General features: G+C 44.1%; 2 protein-coding genes and 1 pseudogene across 4 annotated transcripts; 1 reads left to right on the top strand and 2 right to left on the bottom strand.

The window, feature by feature from the left end:
• Positions 1-1,725: 1,725 nt before the first annotated feature.
• Positions 1,726-3,064, top strand: LOC109760812 (peroxidase 1). Its single transcript, XM_020319620.4, has 2 exons — positions 1,726-2,014; positions 2,094-3,064. The coding sequence occupies exons 1-2, from the start codon at positions 1,805-1,807 to the stop codon at positions 2,856-2,858; spliced, it is 975 nt and encodes a 324-aa protein (XP_020175209.1). The 5' UTR covers positions 1,726-1,804; the 3' UTR covers positions 2,859-3,064.
• A 4,151-nt stretch (positions 3,065-7,215) lies between these two features.
• Positions 7,216-10,144, bottom strand: LOC109760811 (pyruvate kinase 1, cytosolic-like). Of its 3 annotated transcripts, none has more exons than XM_073500714.1 (10): positions 10,035-10,144; positions 9,817-9,895; positions 9,475-9,604; positions 9,265-9,353; positions 8,901-8,996; positions 8,752-8,769; positions 8,532-8,615; positions 8,218-8,277; positions 7,506-7,651; positions 7,216-7,330 (listed from the first exon to the last, which is right to left on the bottom strand). In XM_073500714.1, exons 3-9 carry the CDS (start codon positions 9,578-9,580, stop codon positions 7,556-7,558), a joined length of 549 nt encoding a protein of 182 aa, XP_073356815.1. In that variant the 5' UTR covers positions 9,581-9,604; positions 9,817-9,895; positions 10,035-10,144; the 3' UTR covers positions 7,216-7,330; positions 7,506-7,555. The 3 variants fall into 3 exon arrangements, with proteins under 3 accessions (XP_073356815.1, XP_073356816.1, XP_045088229.2); XM_073500715.1 differs by having other exon boundaries at positions 9,475-9,601; XM_045232294.2 differs by lacking the exon at positions 10,035-10,144 and having other exon boundaries at positions 9,817-9,912.
• Positions 10,028-16,762, bottom strand: LOC109760814 (ubiquitin-conjugating enzyme E2 11-like; annotated as a pseudogene).
• Positions 16,763-18,329: the final 1,567 nt, after the last annotated feature.

Raw genomic sequence — 18,329 nt, 5'->3', positions numbered from 1 at the left:
CGCAGAAGTAGGCATGACCGAGGAGCAGCTTGGCGTCCCGATGGTTCTAGAAATCCACGATGATGGACCATATACGGTATTCCTCATCGTGTACATCTGCCGGTTTGGCATGTGGTGCTAGCCAAACCCGGCTTGGAGGAACACGCTCGTCTTGTCCCACGAGCTCCTCCTATAGAAGATAGCCCACACGCGGAGCTCATTCTCGATGGACAAGCTGGGAGGGGGTGAAGTTGCTCTTTGATTGTTCTTGGGTGGACGAAGGATACCATTTCAGAGATCAGTCTGATGTTAGGGAAGGTAAAGAATGGATGAAGGGCTTGCTTGGGGATGCTAATAGCTTTTGATGGTTGGTTAAATAGCAGAGTGAGGTAGGGTGGTAGTTGCCGGCATTCAAGCCGAAGTGATGCTCCTGTAGAAGTGGAGAGCAATGAATTACCTATTTGATACATGTCGTGTGGAGAAATTGAAGATTTGGTGGAGATTGAGGAGGACATGACCTCTCCTTGGCTTCCCTCTCTACGCGTGCCCTGATGGTACAGCCATAAATCCTTCTCCCCGCATGCGCCAAAATTGCATATCCATAATTTTGGTGTTGGTCAAAATGGAGAAGTTGGGCGTATTAGAGTGGAGAAATTGTGTGTGTTAAATGCAAACGAAGATGTGTGCTAGTGTGGATGCAGCCGAACGATGAAGGCGGTGGTAGATGTGTGCCAACCACTGGAATTTAGGGTTAGGGACTTGGAAATGGAGGGGAATTATGCAGGGGAGAAGAAGCGGATTTAGAGAAGAAGGGAAAGTGAAAGGCATGTGGGGCCGAACAAAAGAGGGGTCGCCTATCATTGACCCGACTTGCTCGGAAATGGGATAAAATCGGCTGGGTCCAATGCAGTTGATGGCATTACCGAATTCTGCACTAGTGTTCTCACGCCTTCATTGTAAGTCATCGCTATGACCATCCAATTTTGTTACGAACAAATTGATCCTATGTAAATATTTTACAAAAAATCTGCGCACTAGTTTATTTAGGATCATAACTACCCCATCGTTTTAGCCTACCGTCATGATACTGCACTAGTACATAAAAGTTCCGTAAAATCCCTTCATATGAATACATTGCTCGCGAAAAAATTGTGTTCCTTGCAATGACACACTAAGAGAGAACCCAATGATTGTAATTGGCGTGCCATAGCGTACAAATTAGGAGCGTTGGACTTGAAGCAACAAGTCACCCATGGAAATTCTGCAGAGATAGTATTAGATATATACGGCCTGCCCAAATCATGCATCGATCAAGCACATGGCGCTACGCCGCTAAAGAAGGTTATTATTCCCTTGGTGCATACTATATCTTGTGGCAAAATTATCGGATATATAATTGCCATCCAATCCGCTGAAACCAGTTCAGAGACAGATGATAGATTCATGGCATGTTACGATGGACGCCAATCATGGACGATTGAACGGCCTCGGCAACATTTATTTTCTTCCCTTTTTTCCGCATTGACTTGTTCGTCCAGCCGCGGTTTGCATCGATCAGTTGATAACTGAGGCGGTTGCATTGAGATGGTAGTTAGCACATGCATGTGTACATAGAAAACAGGTTGTAACTTGTAACACGTACGTTGACATGCATGCACCCAAGACTACGTAACCGGCCGGCCGACATATCACATATGTATAAATACAGGGAGTTGCGAGGCATATACACACCACCATCGACATAGATACCACCGGTACCTATAGACATTCTTCTCCGTAGCCAAACAATTGGAGCTTAATTCGATCCTGTAATTGGCTGAGGTCCATGGCGATCAGGCCTTTGCTGCTCCCTCTGGCCCTGCTGGCCCTCGCAGCTAGCTCGGCAGCGGTGGCTAATCTAGAGATCGGCTTCTACAGCAAGACATGCCCGGACGCCGAGAAGATCGTCCGCGAGGAGATGGCCAAGATCATCGCCGTCGCGCCCAGCCTCGCCGGCCCGCTCCTCCGGCTCCATTTCCACGACTGCTTCGTCAGAGTACGTACCTAGCTCTGCTGCTATCGACCATGTCAGACTCTGACACATGTCTACTTACATGCAAATGGTTTCATCGCAGGGTTGTGATGCCTCCGTCCTCCTCGAGTCCACGGAGGGCAACGTGGCGGAGAAGGACGCGAAACCAAACAAGAGCCTGCGAGGGTTCGGCTCCGTGGAGCGGGTGAAGGCCAAGCTGGAGGCCGCGTGCCCGGGCGTCGTCTCCTGCGCCGACGTGCTCACCCTCATGTCCCGCGACGCCGTCGTGCTGGCCAAGGGCCCCTCCTGGCCGGTGGCGCTGGGCAGGAGGGACGGCCGGGTGTCCAGCGCCGCGGAGGCGAGCAGCCAGCTGCCCCCGGCCTCCGGCGACGTCCCTCTGCTCGCCAAGATCTTCGCCTCCAAGGGGCTCGGCCTCAAGGACCTCGTCGTCCTCTCCGGCGCCCACACGCTCGGCACGGCGCACTGCCCATCTTTCGTGGACCGGCTCTACAACACCACCGATGGCCTCGTCGACCCGTCCCTGGACAGCGAGTACGCCGACAAGCTGAGGCTCAAGTGCAGGAGCGTCGACGACCGCGCCATGCTGTCGGAGATGGACCCCGGCAGCTTCAAGACCTTCGACACCAGCTACTACCGCCACGTGGCCAAGCGGAGGGGCCTCTTCCGCTCCGACGCCGCGCTCCTCTTCGACGCCGACACCAGGGACTACGTCCAGCGCATCGCCACCGGCAAGTTCGACGCCGAGTTCTTCAGGGACTTCAGCGCGTCCATGACCAAGATGGGCGACGTCGGCGTGCTCACCGGGACCCAGGGGGAGATCAGGAAGAAGTGCTACGCCCTCAATTAGCGTTTGTTGATTATTATTAGCCTTGTTGTAACTGCATGGTGCGTGCATCTGATACTATTATCCAGTTGTCAATGGTGTTAAGTAAATCATTTCTTCACCAAAGTCCATGGGCAGTTACATGCACACAATGGAGTAAGTATAGTGTTGCCTTGTGTCATTGTGTGCGACGCAATAAATGCGGATTGAGGAGTACCGGAGTCCATCAGAAAAATAATGGGCCCCCACTTGGAAATTCCCATTCCTTCCTGCGTAGAGGACGTGCGTTGTTCACTAGTACGAAATCACTGATTAAGGAGCACTTTTTGCAAAGGTCACTCGCACCTCTCTAGGTTGCGACAAGTGGCGCACTGTCCGACGACGCAGGAAGGAAGGAAAGGAGCAAGCACGGATTTTCGCAAAGCTCCTATTTCGCGTGTGGGGCACTGGCGAGCGCGCACCAACTCCCCTCCCACGCGCCCCTCATGGTACGGCAAATAAGCGGGGTTGGGTGCCCCAGGTTTTTAATTTCGTATTTTTTTTCCTGTTTTTTCTTCTTTAAGAAAATTCTGAATATCAAAAAAGTTCAAAATTTAAGGAAAAATGATTTTTGATAAAATGTTCCAGAAATCATAACATGCTCGTGGTTTAAAAAAATTCATGATCTAAAAAATTTCACATGTTGAAAAAAAATGTGAATTCAAACAATGTTCATAAGTTCAAAAATTCACTAATCCAAAATTTGATGAATTTTTTTTGAGCTTGATGAAAAAATTGTCCATTATGGAGAACATTGTTTTTTTCAAAAATGGATAAACAAATTTTGAATTCACTGAACACTTTTTGAATTTGATGAACATATTTTGAAAAAAAGATGAACAAATTTAGAATTTGATGAATATTTTTAAATTTGATGAACATTTTTTGAATTTGATAAAAAAATCAAATTAGATGAACAAAATATGAATTCAATGAATATTTGTTACATTGTTGAACCTTTTTTGAATCTGATGAACAAAATAATGTTCACGATTTTTAAAAGAAAAATCACAAAAAAAGAAAAAGTAAAGAAGAAAAGAGAGAAAAGAAAAAAAGAAAAAAGAAAACCCGAACAAAAAAACAAGAAAAAGATCCTGGTTCGAAGAAGGTTCTAGAACCTTCCGAAAATCGGGCGAGAATGCACGTGAAAATCCTAAAAAGTTGGCCGGCCCCTGTGCGACTGGTACAGAGTGGGGGGTACGCACTTGGGCGCTAGATAGTGCCCAAATAGGAGCCGCCGATTTTCCTACGCACGTATTTATGCATCCGAGCTAGCAATTGATCATGTACCTTGCAGCTCAAGTCAGCATCCTACTAGTGAGGGAGCAACTAATGAAGGAGCGCTCCTTCGGGGGCCTTCAAGGGTCACTTGGTATGGGTCGAGAGCGCACCATTTGGCGCGCTTTTAGCCGCCGCTGCATGTTGGTTCTGGGCACTCCCTCCGAATTTTATTATTTTTTCGCACGTGTTCGGTTTTTTAGATTATTATTTTTTGATTTTTTTTTACTTTTCGGTTTTTCACCGGTCTTTCTTAGCTTTTGGAGAAAAAATGCGTAAAAACACGCTTTTTTCTATCGCGAGAGGCACAGTTTGCTTCCGCAAGCCGTGCCACACGAAAACAGAAAAAAAATGTGTTTTCCTTTTTTTCATACGGTGAGAGGCACGGTTTTGCTTCCACGAGAGGCACGCTAGGAAAATGAAAAAAAACACGTTTTATTTTTGTTTTCCTTTCGCGAGAGGCACAACCATGCCTCTCTAAAACAAAAAAAAATGTTTTTCCCTTCCGCGAGAGGCACGGTTTTGCTTCTGCTAGAGGCAAGAAACGGAAAAGAACGTGTTTTTTTTTCTTCCGTGAGAGGCACGGCCGGAAACGAAAAAAAATGTGACTTTTTTCCTTCCGCAAGAGGCACAGTCGTGCCTCTTTCAGAAAGGGAAAAAACATGCGCCTGGTCCGGGCTTTTTCGTAAAAATAAAAAATTCGTCAAAACTTATCAACATGTGATCTAGTTTCGAAGATCTGAACGCGAGGAATCCAACGTTGAATACGGTACAAGATTTAAATCGCATGGTTTAAGAGATAAAACATTTAAATAAACGGCTAGAAAAAAGGAAAAACCCTCAGGTTACGACAAGTAGTGCACATGCAGCGCGTCACTTGTCGCAACTTGAAAAGGTGGGAGGGGCATTTGTAAAGAGTGCTTCTTAGCGCTGGTGGAGACTCAGCGTCTTTGGCGTCCCCATTCCCCTGGTGCCCGACGTCGACGCGCGCCCCGACCTCTTCGCCGCCGAGGTCGACCGCGTGCGGGCGTCGCTGACGGAGGAGCAGCGCGCCCTCTCGCACTACGCCGCCGACAACCACGTGTCGTGGGCGGCGTACTTCCAGGGCAGGCGCAGCGGCTGGCGCCCACCAACGGGGCACCGGTGGTGGGGGGCATCAAGAACAGCGATGGGCGCCGCCTATGGTGGGGCGCCCCCGGCCGCACGCTCCACGAGGTACTCCAGTACGTACCTCGAGGGCGGCAATGACCCGCCGCTGGCATACCCTGCCGCGGCCGCCGCCCCGGTCCCCGCCGAAGCGCCGGGCAAGGGTCTAGCAGGGGCGGCCGCGTAGGAGGAGAAGGTCGACGAGGATTATGAGTCTGTTTATTGTTTTAACTTTTAAGTCTTTCTATTATTTCGAATCTTCTATAATTTTGAGTCTGTTATTTTTTTAGTATTCTATTTTTTAAAACTTTTATAATTTTGAGTATTTTTTATTGTTTTGAGACTTTTATTTTTTAGAATCTTTTAATTTTGATTTTTTATTTTTTTTATCCTTTTTATCAAAGGATGCGTTCCAAAGCTTGCCACCACATTGTGTGACTTCTTCATTCACTACTACTCATTGAAAAATATTTGGAGACCATGAAAGTTATAAACAGAGGAGCTAACTGCAGTCCCCTCCACATTTTCTCATCCGGACTTGGGACCGGCAAAGGCAGTGTTAAACTATAAAACTACAAAACACAAAAAATTAGCAAACACTACAACCAATCATTCAGCTAAGCAACAAGCCACACAATCAACCAAAGGCATCATTGGCACGACACACGATTGGCAATAAATATTCACGCAATGTTTTCACAAGATCGTAACACATACATGGTTCAAAATCTCATGGAAACACCGCTGAAATCATGCTTGCCTCACTAGTAGAATCACAACTCAAAATCAGGATTCAAATCATGTGTGTCCACAAGAGCAGAGACAGCGCTCACAAGAGCACAACCAAAGGTCGAAATTACACAGAAACAAAGAGCATCACGCGTAATGGGGATTAAAAATTAAACACGCAGAAGAAGTACTAAAGACCCAACGAGGAGCCGCGGCATCGAAGACAAAGTAGTCGACGACGTTTAATCCATATGGAACACACAACATGGACAACCTGCTACATGTAGGAAGTGAAGAAGCTCCATTCCTGAATATAAGTAAAACTGCGTACTGTGAACTACCTGGTTGTTCAAAAGTAATGTTAAAGTAACTAGATAATTGATGTTGCGGGGCTACTGCAGTCACCTGTCTGGTACAATGTAATCACATCACTCATCTCAAATAATGTTATAGTACAAAATGACACTGAAATAGATATACATTGGTACTGGGGTACAGAGAACTTCCGCAAGAGTTCCAACACACAAAAACCAGTAACAAAATCACCATTGGAATGAATAAAATGTACTGCTGCAAACAAAGACATTTATCTCTGAACTATATATGCTACCATATGTTACAACAGATAATCAATTCAGAAACACAGCAAATGCTAGTTAACATCCAAAAGACGAAAATAGAGGGGAAAACGGGCCACATCTTTAAAAAGGTGCACAACAAAACCATTTATCATGCACAGAAACTAAACACTACATCAGCTAGATTTCAAGTCTTGCATGCACAAAACTAATTAACAAGCTAACCATCTAGGTAAACTAGAATGCCATCAGCCACAAAATTCAGAAGGTGAATATATATAATACAAAGGAGGTAAATGCAGCTCCCTCCACATTTTCACATCCGGGCTTGGGACCGGCAAAGGCAGTGTTAAACCACACCAATCATCATTCAAGCATACAGGCCACACCATCAAGCAAATGCAACATTCACACACACACAGAGTCAAGCACACAGAGTCACACAAACAGAGAGTCAAGCACACACACAATCAAGCCACACATACAGAGTCAAGCCACACACACACAGAGTCAAGCCACACACACAGTCAAGCCACACATACAGAGTCAAGCCACACACACACAGAATGGAGCACTTGCACACAAGAAACATACATAGATAGGGGCACAAACAAAAAGCTAATGCATGCAAGACCGAAGTAAACTCAAAAAGCTATAAAGAATTTCCAGAACTTGAATGAGTAAACTGATTTCTCTAGAGGGGCGAGGGTGATCCAGATCTTCGTCCTGAAAATAGGAAGCTAGTTAGAGGCTGATTAAGTGATTATCTTCATCAATACCCACAAGTTTGTAGGCACAGAGCAACATGCTTATTTATTTAGAATTTGATTTGTAATTCAAATATTATGAGTGTATGCATACAGACATAAAAGAAATGTTAATGTATTCTTGTTCTACTTACTAGAGAAAGCAAGGCATGTAACATCAGCAACATTCTTATAGAAATTCTGGCTAAGGTAAGCCATGCGACTTGATCACACCGGATGCTTTGCCGTGGTCAAGAGAAACCTTCAACACTGATTCATTTCTAGTGCTAGTAGATTCAGCCTGCAGGGCAGAGAAACAATATCAGTACAAATCACCAGGCAAACCAAGCTTCTTACTTGCTGGGTCCAAATCAAGGAATTCTAGCTACCAAATAATTCAAGGTGGATGCAAGATGAAACCTCCAACCATCAGCCTCAGTGGTGCACACCAGCTTATAAGCTCACGTATTGCGTTTATATTATACAGAATAAACACACCAGCCTACCACCAGTCAAGTTCGAAATAATGTACTGATTAACCAAGCTTATGATGACTTGCCAACAGTTTGAAAGTGAACTGTAGTCTAGTGTTTATTCCATTTGTAAGTAGAACATGATGCAAGGAAAAACCCTACAAGCAGAATTAATTCACTGGCCTGGTGTATGTAAAGCATCCACTTTTCACATATTGGGATATGCACTAACGCCAACTGCCATTATTCCCTTTATGTTCAGAACAAGGACGTTGGTACTTATAGGTAGTTCCTATTTTTTATATTATACATACTGGGTCATGTATTCTAAAATTGAAAAGAACCACCACAGAATGGTTAATGTAGCCAACATATGAAAGGCAGGTTAACTCACCGGGTGATGTGGATCGGCAAGCATGGGAAAGAGGCCTCTAACTATGAGTGATTGTCTCGCCTGCAGGAAGATAATGCAACAAATATGAGTTATAACAGTGGCACACTGCCAAACACCAGAGACAAGTTTTGGTCCAACATAAGCAATACTGTTTCTTATCGGGCAAAATTCTATAGTACTCCCTCCATCCCGAATTACTTGTCTTAGATTTGTCTAGATATGGATGTATTAGATACGTAGTAATACATGTTAATTAGTGAGTCTAGTTGAACACCACACTAAAAAGGTTACAAGGAAACAGGTTGCTCACATACTTCAAATGCGCTTGTGAAGCTCCACTTCAATTGATTTGTTTTTAGATGAGGAATGGCATGGTGGGGCTGTACTTGGCAATTAGCCTGCAGATACTCGATACGGCATAATATATGAATCAATTTCTATTAAACTACAAGATGAGGTGAAGCGCCTATAAGAAGAAATACTCTTTTTCTCCTATCCAGATGAGGTGAAGCAAATGATGACCGAAGCCTTAACTTTAATAGCAGCCCGTACCTAGCAAACAGGTAGTGAACTATTTTCAGACTTAAGTGTCACAGACTGATAATCAATCAATGGAAGACATAAATTGTTCCCTTGTAAACACTAACAAAAGGTTGGAAAATGAAAACAAATAAAATACGCACTGCAGAGGAAGCAATAGACTCCAAGTGGATCATGGGTTCTCCCACGTATTTCATGGTTCGCTTGAAATACAAATCCTGGTTGAAGACCTTCTCAGCCTGTGAAACAATTCATGAAAATATATCACCAACTATGAAGAGAGAAAAGGCAGGAAGGAGTGAATTTGCATTAGATTCCATTAGAGTGCCAAGGATATACTTGTTGAGAACACATTTAGGGGCTGTTCGGAAGAATAGTATTTATCTGTAACATTTTATTAGTATTGAAGTCCGATTTGAACTACAAAAGGGAACCTATCAACAAATGCCCTCCCAAACAGGCATGTGTTTATCAAGAGAACATATAGACCTGCAAAAGAAAGCTCACCTCATCACAAATTCTGCCTATCGTTGAAATAGTCTCAACTGGATACAACCCACAGAGAGTCTCAGCACCAAGGAGAATGGCATCACTACCTGAACAAAACAATTGTGATTCATGTTACAGCTTGTGTAGTTATAGTTTGTTTGGGTGCAGTAATGAGCAGCCGTACAGGATCACCAAAGTATAAGATATCTGCAAGAGGCAAAAACTAACCATCCAACACCGCATTTGCCACATCAGTTGCATCTGCACAAGTAGGCCTTAGGTTATCCGTCATACTGTCCACAACACGAGTAACAGCAGCAGGTTTTCCAGCCATGTTGCACTTGTGCAGAGCAGACTTCTGAAATAAGAACACTTAAAAGAACGAACAAAGTAGTACTCAATAGAGAAAAATACATGTTAATTACTACCAATGTTAGGAATATTTTCCAAAGTATGAAGTGCAAACAAACATGTGATATTCAACAAAATATCAATATAAAAAATTTCAATATGTTGGGAAGATGGCACTGTGAAGTAGTACACTCTAAATATCGACATAGAGTAACTTACTTGCCGCACATCTTCTGCATGCCTTGTATAAGAAAGAGAGGAAGTCAATCTTGTTTGGAGCACCCCATTTTTTCATAACCTGAAAGTGGCGCATGCTCATAAAGTTATATAATGGGTTACAGCAAGGAGCTCCAGTTTCACGAAAAAAAATAACATGTAAAGTCTAGTCGCCAAGTTAATACAAGGAGCAAGAGAGATTCTTGGGAGGAGCTCCTGACATCTTTATCCTCGTCAGACAGCGTGGGCATGTCGATATGGATCTGGGAGCAGTGCAATGTGAAGGCATAATAATCACAAAAAAGTTCAGAAAAAATAATAGCGCCAGGTCAGGAACTACCAGTACCAAAATTAGATACCAATCAACAAATAACAATCAATCAATTGTAATAACCATGAACAAACAGCAGCCAATCGTGCCATATAAACATATGTATCAAGGCAACAAACAACAATCAATCGGCCTACATGGTTTGTACCTTCTCAAGGCAATCAATCAAACAACAAACAACAATCCATCTCAAGGCAATCAATCAAACAACAAACAACAATCCACCTCAAGCCAATCAATCAAACAACAAACAACAATCCATCTCAAGACAATCAATCAAACAACAAACAACAATCCATCTCAAGCCAATCAATCAAACAACAATCAATCAATCGTGCCATATGGGAACATAAGCAAAGCATGATAACAATAAACAATTGAAAAGAACAGCATCAGAACAACCGTAACAGGCAAGAACAGGATTCTCTGCATCTAGGATGGGAGCACACACGCCTGTCGGTAGAACAAGAATCGACAGAGGGCAACCAGAGTATCAAGCGCATGCGTTTGAGATATGAAAATAACCGACGAACAACACAGGTGAATAGGGAACGACTTGACACTGCTCCAATTTCCGAACCAAGAACAGATCGTTCCTGCAACCGTCGCCCCGACACGAACACGAAACGCAGGATCGTCAGATAACAGAAGCGCACGCACAAGTAAACGCAGGAACCATCGCTCCACCGTGAACACGAAATGCAGGAACAGAAGTTTCTCAAACAGACTTTAGTTCGCAAACCAGACCGACCGACCGCTCGCTCACCCACTTCCTCCCACAGTCGCAGGGACGGAGACCCCCGACGAGACGGCCCCAAGAACACGCGAGAGCATCAGGGCGACAACGAGGACAAGCAAAATCATATCACAAGCGACTCTAAAGTGACGAGGAGGACGAGTAAATCAAGACGCGATTTTCTATCTAAACGGGCGAATCTAGGATGAGCGAAATCAGTCGAATCAGACGCACTTCAAGACAGATGAATCGAGAACGAGCAAAATGACAAATCAGACGCGATTCTTCTAATCTAAACGGACGAATCAAGCGGGGATGAGCAACATAAAGTCAAAGGGGAGAGGGGAGAGGAGAGGGAATCGGGGACGAATTGCCTCACCAGACGCGAGAGGAGGAGAGGCACGAACCAAGGACGAATTGCCTCACCAGACGCGAGAGGAGGAGAGGTAAGCCATTCATACCTAAAAAGTATATGTTTCAAGTTGGCAACATCGGTTGTCTCTCATCAGTTCCAAGCCGATGGCTAGCCTGAAATGACATGAGCAACTTAAAATGTGAGTGTGATGTAAATGACATTTCTATTATTCTTGAAGCAAGAAAAGTAGCTTACATCATCAGCAGCACTAGCAGTCATATTTACAAATGAAGATTCAGATGACCTGTTATGTAATAAGCATCATATGAGTCAAAGATACTTAGAAATCAGTTTATGATCATAACAGCATAAGTAACTATTCATGTGTGTATATCAAAGTTATCAAGGAATCAAGGATTCAGTATAAAACAAGTCAGACAAACTGATCAAAATTCAAACTCTGACCATTTGAAAGCATAGAAACTTACCGATGATTTATAGTCCTGCAACTCCAATAAGTCACCTGGTTTGTCGTCTTTGACTTTAGCTATAGGTGAGAAGAACTAAGAACAAATAGAAGTACACAAATGGAAGTAACCAGTGTGTTTCGAAATTAGCAAACATCCCACCCAGGGGAGAAATTCATTTCAGCAAACCATAAAAATAGAACAATCAAAAAAATACCTCTCTCGACATTGCTTGCCTATACATCAACCCATGGCGTACTTCTGTGTCCAGGAGCGTGCCGTGGACTCATACTTGGCCCAATCAGTCTTGTACATGTGAGAAATCTCAGGCACCAGAGGATCATTGGGGTTGGGGTCCGTCAGCAACGAACAGATTGACAGGAGGACCTGTTAACAGAGACGGGTAAATGTTAGAGAAACATAAATGAAGAATTTTTGTGAGATTAAGTTGCTGAAAGGAACCAAGCTTATATCAGCAACAAGCTTTAAGCAAAAATGGAACAACCAAGCTAGGAATGCAGATCATTACCTTTGATATGGTCAAAGCCGGGCTCCACTATTCCTTGAGAATGTCAAGGCAAATGCTGCCGTTGCTGTTGATGTTTGGGTGGAACACCTTGGTGCGGAAAGAGACCTGAAATATGTTCATGCCTGAATGTCAGAAAAAAATAGATAAGATAGCAAGCAGCAGCAAACTAATTGTTTGAGGACCCCCAAGACATTTGTGTAACAGCAATTCCAATATCAATATGAACTCTTTCTTTTACAAAGGTTAGCTCGGTACACCGGAAATTACCTTCGGGGGCTTGAAGGGATAATCCAGTGGGAAATGGATGTTCACCAAAAATAGACCAGCAGTAAAGGGCTGTCTGAGGTCCCATGATAGTGGCCTGCCAGTGGAACATGTCCTCACCTACAGGACCTGCCCGAATAAAAGGAAAGTAATACAGTATTACACAACAGTCAGACAAGCATTTGTATGAAGCCAGTCAAGTATGAGTAAGAAACAAGTCATATTTGTTGCGAGATCAAACAGCGGCCAGCTTTAGTTATGTGTGAGCAAGTTCAGAATTAGGCATGAAATTATATTATCAAGGGTTATCCATCATATACACGTCCAGTACAATGATTAGAATAATTCAAAGTTCATTTATCTTAATTTCAAGAGGTTAGTGGAACCAACTGCTGTATTAAAAAAACATCAAGTCATCCAGGAGGCCAGGACATCAACTGAAGCCACTTATTCTCCACAAAAACACAGAACATCAGATTTACACACATTATGAATGCTAAAGTTGCTTCAGTAATTATATTTCTTCCTGTATGCGTTGATAGACCAAGGAAAACAGGTAACCATTACAACCCCACCTACTATAACATAGGATGGTACCGTTCATGTTTCTCAAATCAGATTTACACAACATTAATCTTCGAGTATGCATTGATAGACCAAGGAAAGCAGGTGATCATTGCAACCTACTAAACAGAGGCCACTTTTGACAATTCCCTCTATTGATCAGGCTAGTACTGTTTGTGTTTCTTAAATCAGATTACAGAACACTACCAAAGATAAAGTTGCTTCAGTAATTATATTTATTCCAGTATGTGTTAATAGACTAAGGAAGACAGGTGACCATCGCCACCTCACCTCCTAAAACATAGTTCACTCTCGAAAATTCTCCCTATTGATTTGGTTGGTACTGTTTATGTTTCTTAAATAGTCTAGTCCATGCCTAACAGATTGGATTGGTACTGTTTATGTTCCTTAAATAGTGCTAGTCATGCCTAACTGTCCATATAAACTGTGAAGTCCTTGGCGATTTTAATTTCTTTTGGTTTGGTTGGTACTGTTTATGTTTCTTAAATAGTCTAGTCCATGCCTAACAGATTGGATTGGTACTGTTTATGTTCCTTAAATAGTGCTAGTCATGCCTAACTGTCCATATAAACTGTGAAGTCCTTGGCGATTTTAATTTCTTTTGGTTATGGCAGTAAAGATAGCATATAGTGCTACAAGGTGGTGCATGTTCTGCCCATCTGGCACTGCCTGTAAACTATAATAAGGTTGGCATACTTTATAACCTAACAGAACAAAATCCAAGGGTTTTTGTTAATGACCTGCTCAGAAGATACATCACACACTTGACATGAGTCAATCATATTAGTAGTCCATCTACAGTTCATAAGCAGTATTCTCCACCAATCAATCCAGCAAACCTAAAAGCACTGCAAGAGCACAGCTAAATAATCGACAACCTAACCCCCATGACCAGTAACAACAGTTAACAACCAGACCACGCCAACAGCGCGCTCATCCAGACGCAATACAATCGGGGCAAGATCTAGACGAAATCAAACGGGGCAGAGCGGAAATCACCTGCGCTGAGGTGGGAGGGTCCTTCTGCAGGTCCTTGCAATGAGACCATTTTGTTGGTCCATACTTGCTTACAAGATCAATAATTTTGTCATCTTCCTGTAGAAAAAATATCATAATCATAAATATAACTATAAAATGTGCAGAAGGTTTTTTTTTTAGCAAAGTCAGGAGTGCAGTGCCAAACCTCTTGAGTCCAAGGACCTTTGATGAGTTCAGGGTTAAGAACCTTCAGCCATGGATATAAATATTGTACCTCTGTCCTATCCAGAAAGAGCTCAGCTGCGTTAGGTAGATACCGACACGATATGTGAGCTCACCACACTTGCATATAAAGAACATCATCCAAGGAAGCATGGTGTTACTATATAACTAGCTAAAATGTGGGCTATGCATTCATAAGGTTACCATTACCAGCCATGAGATAAACATTGTGTAAAATATAGGAATGAGTTAAATTTGAGAGGGATTATCATCCAAACACATACCAGGTTGATGAGCGATCCACGGCTTCAGTTAAACCACCAGAAGCACACCATCAAAACAACGATAATGAATCAAATTAGCCATCATGAAAACATCCATGCAAATATTAGGTAAATAAATGCTTTGGGACTACAGGCATCAGCATCGCAGAATGTAAAGAATGTAAATATACCTGCGCTATATGCCAACTCAACCCATCAGTGTCCTTAGCAACACAATAAAGAGCAAATGTGATATGTCCTGTACCTTAAATACTTAGAAATGCATTATTCCAAGGACTGGACAACAGTAATACCAAAAAGAGAATATGATATCCACATAAGACATAATCACAAAAAAGTTCAGAAAAAAGAATAGTGCAAGGTCTGTTATCTATGATAGGGAACTACCAATACCAAAGTTAGATACCAATCAACAAACAACAATCAATCAAACAGCAAACAGCAAACAGCAATCAATCAATCAATCAATCAACAAACAGCAACCAATCAATCAATAAATCTTAATAACCATACACAAACAGCAATCAATCGTGCCATATACATCTCAAGGCAAATTTGTAAGAGATATGGTTAATAACTTGAATAAAACACACCATGGTAGTATACTAACACAGAAGTGACATCAATATTCCTACTTTCCACATCAGATTTGAATCAGTGAACTTCAAGAGGGAACAAAAGAACAGCAGAAATGCAGTATTGTCGAACACCATGGTAAACATGATTATTGATTAGGAAAAGAAGGGAAAACAAACAGGGAAAAGGGTGCTCTGATGAGTGGATGCATTGGATATGAAAACAAACAGGGAAAACGTGATTATGATGCATTGGATGCCAAATCGGCCACGCAAAGAAGTGGAAACCAAGCAAGTGATTGTTACAAGAGTCAGGATTTTCTGCTCAGCCTATCATCCTAATTTATCAGCAGGAAAGAAGCCTCACATCACAGTACCCACGGCCTACATGGTTTGCACCCCTGAACACAAATCATCATATATTGGAACATAAGCAAAGCATGATAACAAGAAACAAGTTGAACACACAACAATCATATATTGGAACATAAGCAAAGCATGATAGCAAGAAACAAGTTGGAAAGAACACCATCAGAACAACCGTAACAGACAAGAACAAGATTCGCTGCATCTAGGATGGGAGCACACACGCCTGCCGGTAGAACAAGAATCGACAGAGGACGAACAACGCAGGTGATGGAACACAGGAACGGATTTGACACTGCTCCAATTTCGAAACCAGAACCGCACACTGTCGCCCCGACGCGAACACGAAACACGGGATCGTCAGATAACAGAAGCGCAGGAACAGAAGTAAACGCAGGAACCATCGCTCCACCGTGGACACGGAACGCAGGAACAGAAGTTTCTCAAACGGACCTGTTAGTTCGCAACCAGACGGTGACCCAAACCGACCGACGGACCGCTCGCTTCCTCCCAGAGTCGCAGACCCCCGACGAGGCGTCCCCAAGAACACGCGAGAGCATCAGGGCGACGGCGAGGACGAGCAAGAATCAAATCACACGCGACTCTGAACTGACGACGACGGTGAGGACGAGCAAATCAAACCGGACGCGCATTTCTATCTAAACGGCCGAATCGAGGACGAGCGAAATCAATTGAATCAGACGCGGTTCAGAACAGAGGAACTGAGGACGAGCAGAATCGAACAAATCAGAAGCGATTCTTCTACTCTAAACGACGGACGAATCGAGCACGGACGAGCAACATAGAACCAGACGCGAGAGGAGGAGAGGTAGGAACCGAGGACGAATTGCCTCACCGGACGCGAGACGAGGAGATGCAAGAAACGAGGACGAGTCGCCTCACCAGACGCGAGAGGAGGAGAGGCACGAGTCGAGGACGAGCGCGCGCAGCTGGCACACGCCGCCGGTCGCCCGCCGCTTGGCCGAGCCCCCGCCCGCGTCCCCGCAGGCGGAGAGGAGAGGGAGCAGGGCGCGAGCGGGCTGACTTGGAATCGGAGGCCGGAACGGAGACCACCACGCGGCCAGGACGGACCGAGGACGAAGGAAGGAGGCGAGAGGCGCGGCCCGGACGGAGAGAGGAGGGGCGGGCCGGCCAAAGGGCGGAGCTTTATAGCCGGGGCAGAGGCGGTGGCGGCGGGCGGAGCCTTGTCCCTGCCGAGGTGCGCGTGCGCGTCGCGTGGCTGCGGATATGAAAGGCAAGTGGAGCGGGGTTCGGCGGCGGAACGGGAGTTTTCCAGGCCCGTGCGTACCGTTGCGGTGCCTCTTTCCTTTTTTTTGTTTCAGATCAGATTGGTTGCGTGGTGAAAACAAATGCGTTCATTTTCTTTTAGTGCTGAAAGTAAATGTGTCCGTGTTAGAAACATCTACCACTGCCAAAAGACATATAAAAACGCCACGCTCATATATGCACAGGGAACTAAAACATTCGATGTACTCGTTTCGCTAGCACCAACTTATTAAGTGTAATTTTCTTTCTTTTGCCCGGCCAGAATAGCTAGGATACGTATTCGAGTTGATCAAAAACTCGTCTCGCCCCGCTCCAGCTTCCGCCGCTTCCCTCCCTTTCATCACCTCTCCTTCCCTCCCGCCGTTGGTGTAGGCGGGGTGTTTCTCCCCTCCTGATGCATGGTGTGCGTAACGCGGGATGCGGATCGCCAGACGGGCGCGCCGGTGGCATGGGCAGATGGTAGGGCTGCGGCGGCTGTGCGGATTCCGAAGGTGGGTGCTTGGGGTGCTCAATGAACTTTCTTTCAAATTTGATGATTTTTTTTCAGATTTAATGAAGTGTTTTTCAACTTTGATGAACGTTTTTTCAAATTCAACAAACTTATTTTCAAAATCGATGATTTTTTTCAATTTTTTGAACTTTTTCCCAAAACTGATGATTTTTTTCAAAATCAATGAACTTTTCCCAATTCGATGAGCTTCTTTCAAAATCAATTAACTTTTTTAAAAATATGTGGATTTTTTTCAAATCCAATAAAGTTTTTTTTCCAAATTCGTGATCTTTTAAAAAGTTTTTGAACATTTTTTAGTTCACTATTTTTAAAAAAAATCAAAAGTTAATTGGTTCACCGCGGCCGGTCTAACACGATCAAGGGAACTAGGAAACCAGTCGAGCGCTATTTTCTTCTTGGGCCGGCCCATGAGCGGGGGCGCATGGGCGCCAAAAAGCTCAACAAGGCGCCCTATAGGAGCTCCCACTGGACCCCAAGGGGCGGCGGTCTGTTCCCGCTTGGCGCCATGCGCCAAAGTGGTATAGCCTGCGATTCTTTGCTTTCTTCTTTCTTTACGGTTATTTCATGTCCTGTGCCCCTGCACTCCAAGGGCACCTCTCCGTAAGAACACCACCTGAATGACAACAAAGGGATGCTCTGAGTAGGTCGAACAATCTTCTTCTTTTTTGCAACAACGGGCTATATTAAATTACTCAGGAGGATTACAGTGTGTGTGAATACATCCTAGAGGAAAAGCAGGGGTGTAATTCACTCAGATACATCGTCTATGATCCTCCCTAGCCTGTTTGGCAGACCCGTGTGCCGCTTCATTTGCTTTTCGGATGATATGGACAATGGAGCAAGATTGAAAACTGGATCTCGCACTAGTAGAAAAAAGGGTCATTTGTCCCGGTTCATAAGGGCCATCTGTCCCGGTTGGGGAACCGGGACTAAAGTGTCGTTACTAATGCCCTAGGCCTTTAGTCCCAGTTCTTATACGAACCGGGACAGATGGGCCTCAACGTGGCCGCTCCGGCGAGCCCAGAC

Source organism: Aegilops tauschii, chromosome 1 (assembly GCF_002575655.3).
Source record: "Aegilops tauschii subsp. strangulata cultivar AL8/78 chromosome 1, Aet v6.0, whole genome shotgun sequence".
Lineage (NCBI taxonomy): Eukaryota > Viridiplantae > Streptophyta > Magnoliopsida > Poales > Poaceae > Aegilops > Aegilops tauschii.
The sequence above is the reverse complement of the archived record's forward strand: the minus strand, read 5'-3'. Positions and strand labels throughout refer to the sequence as shown.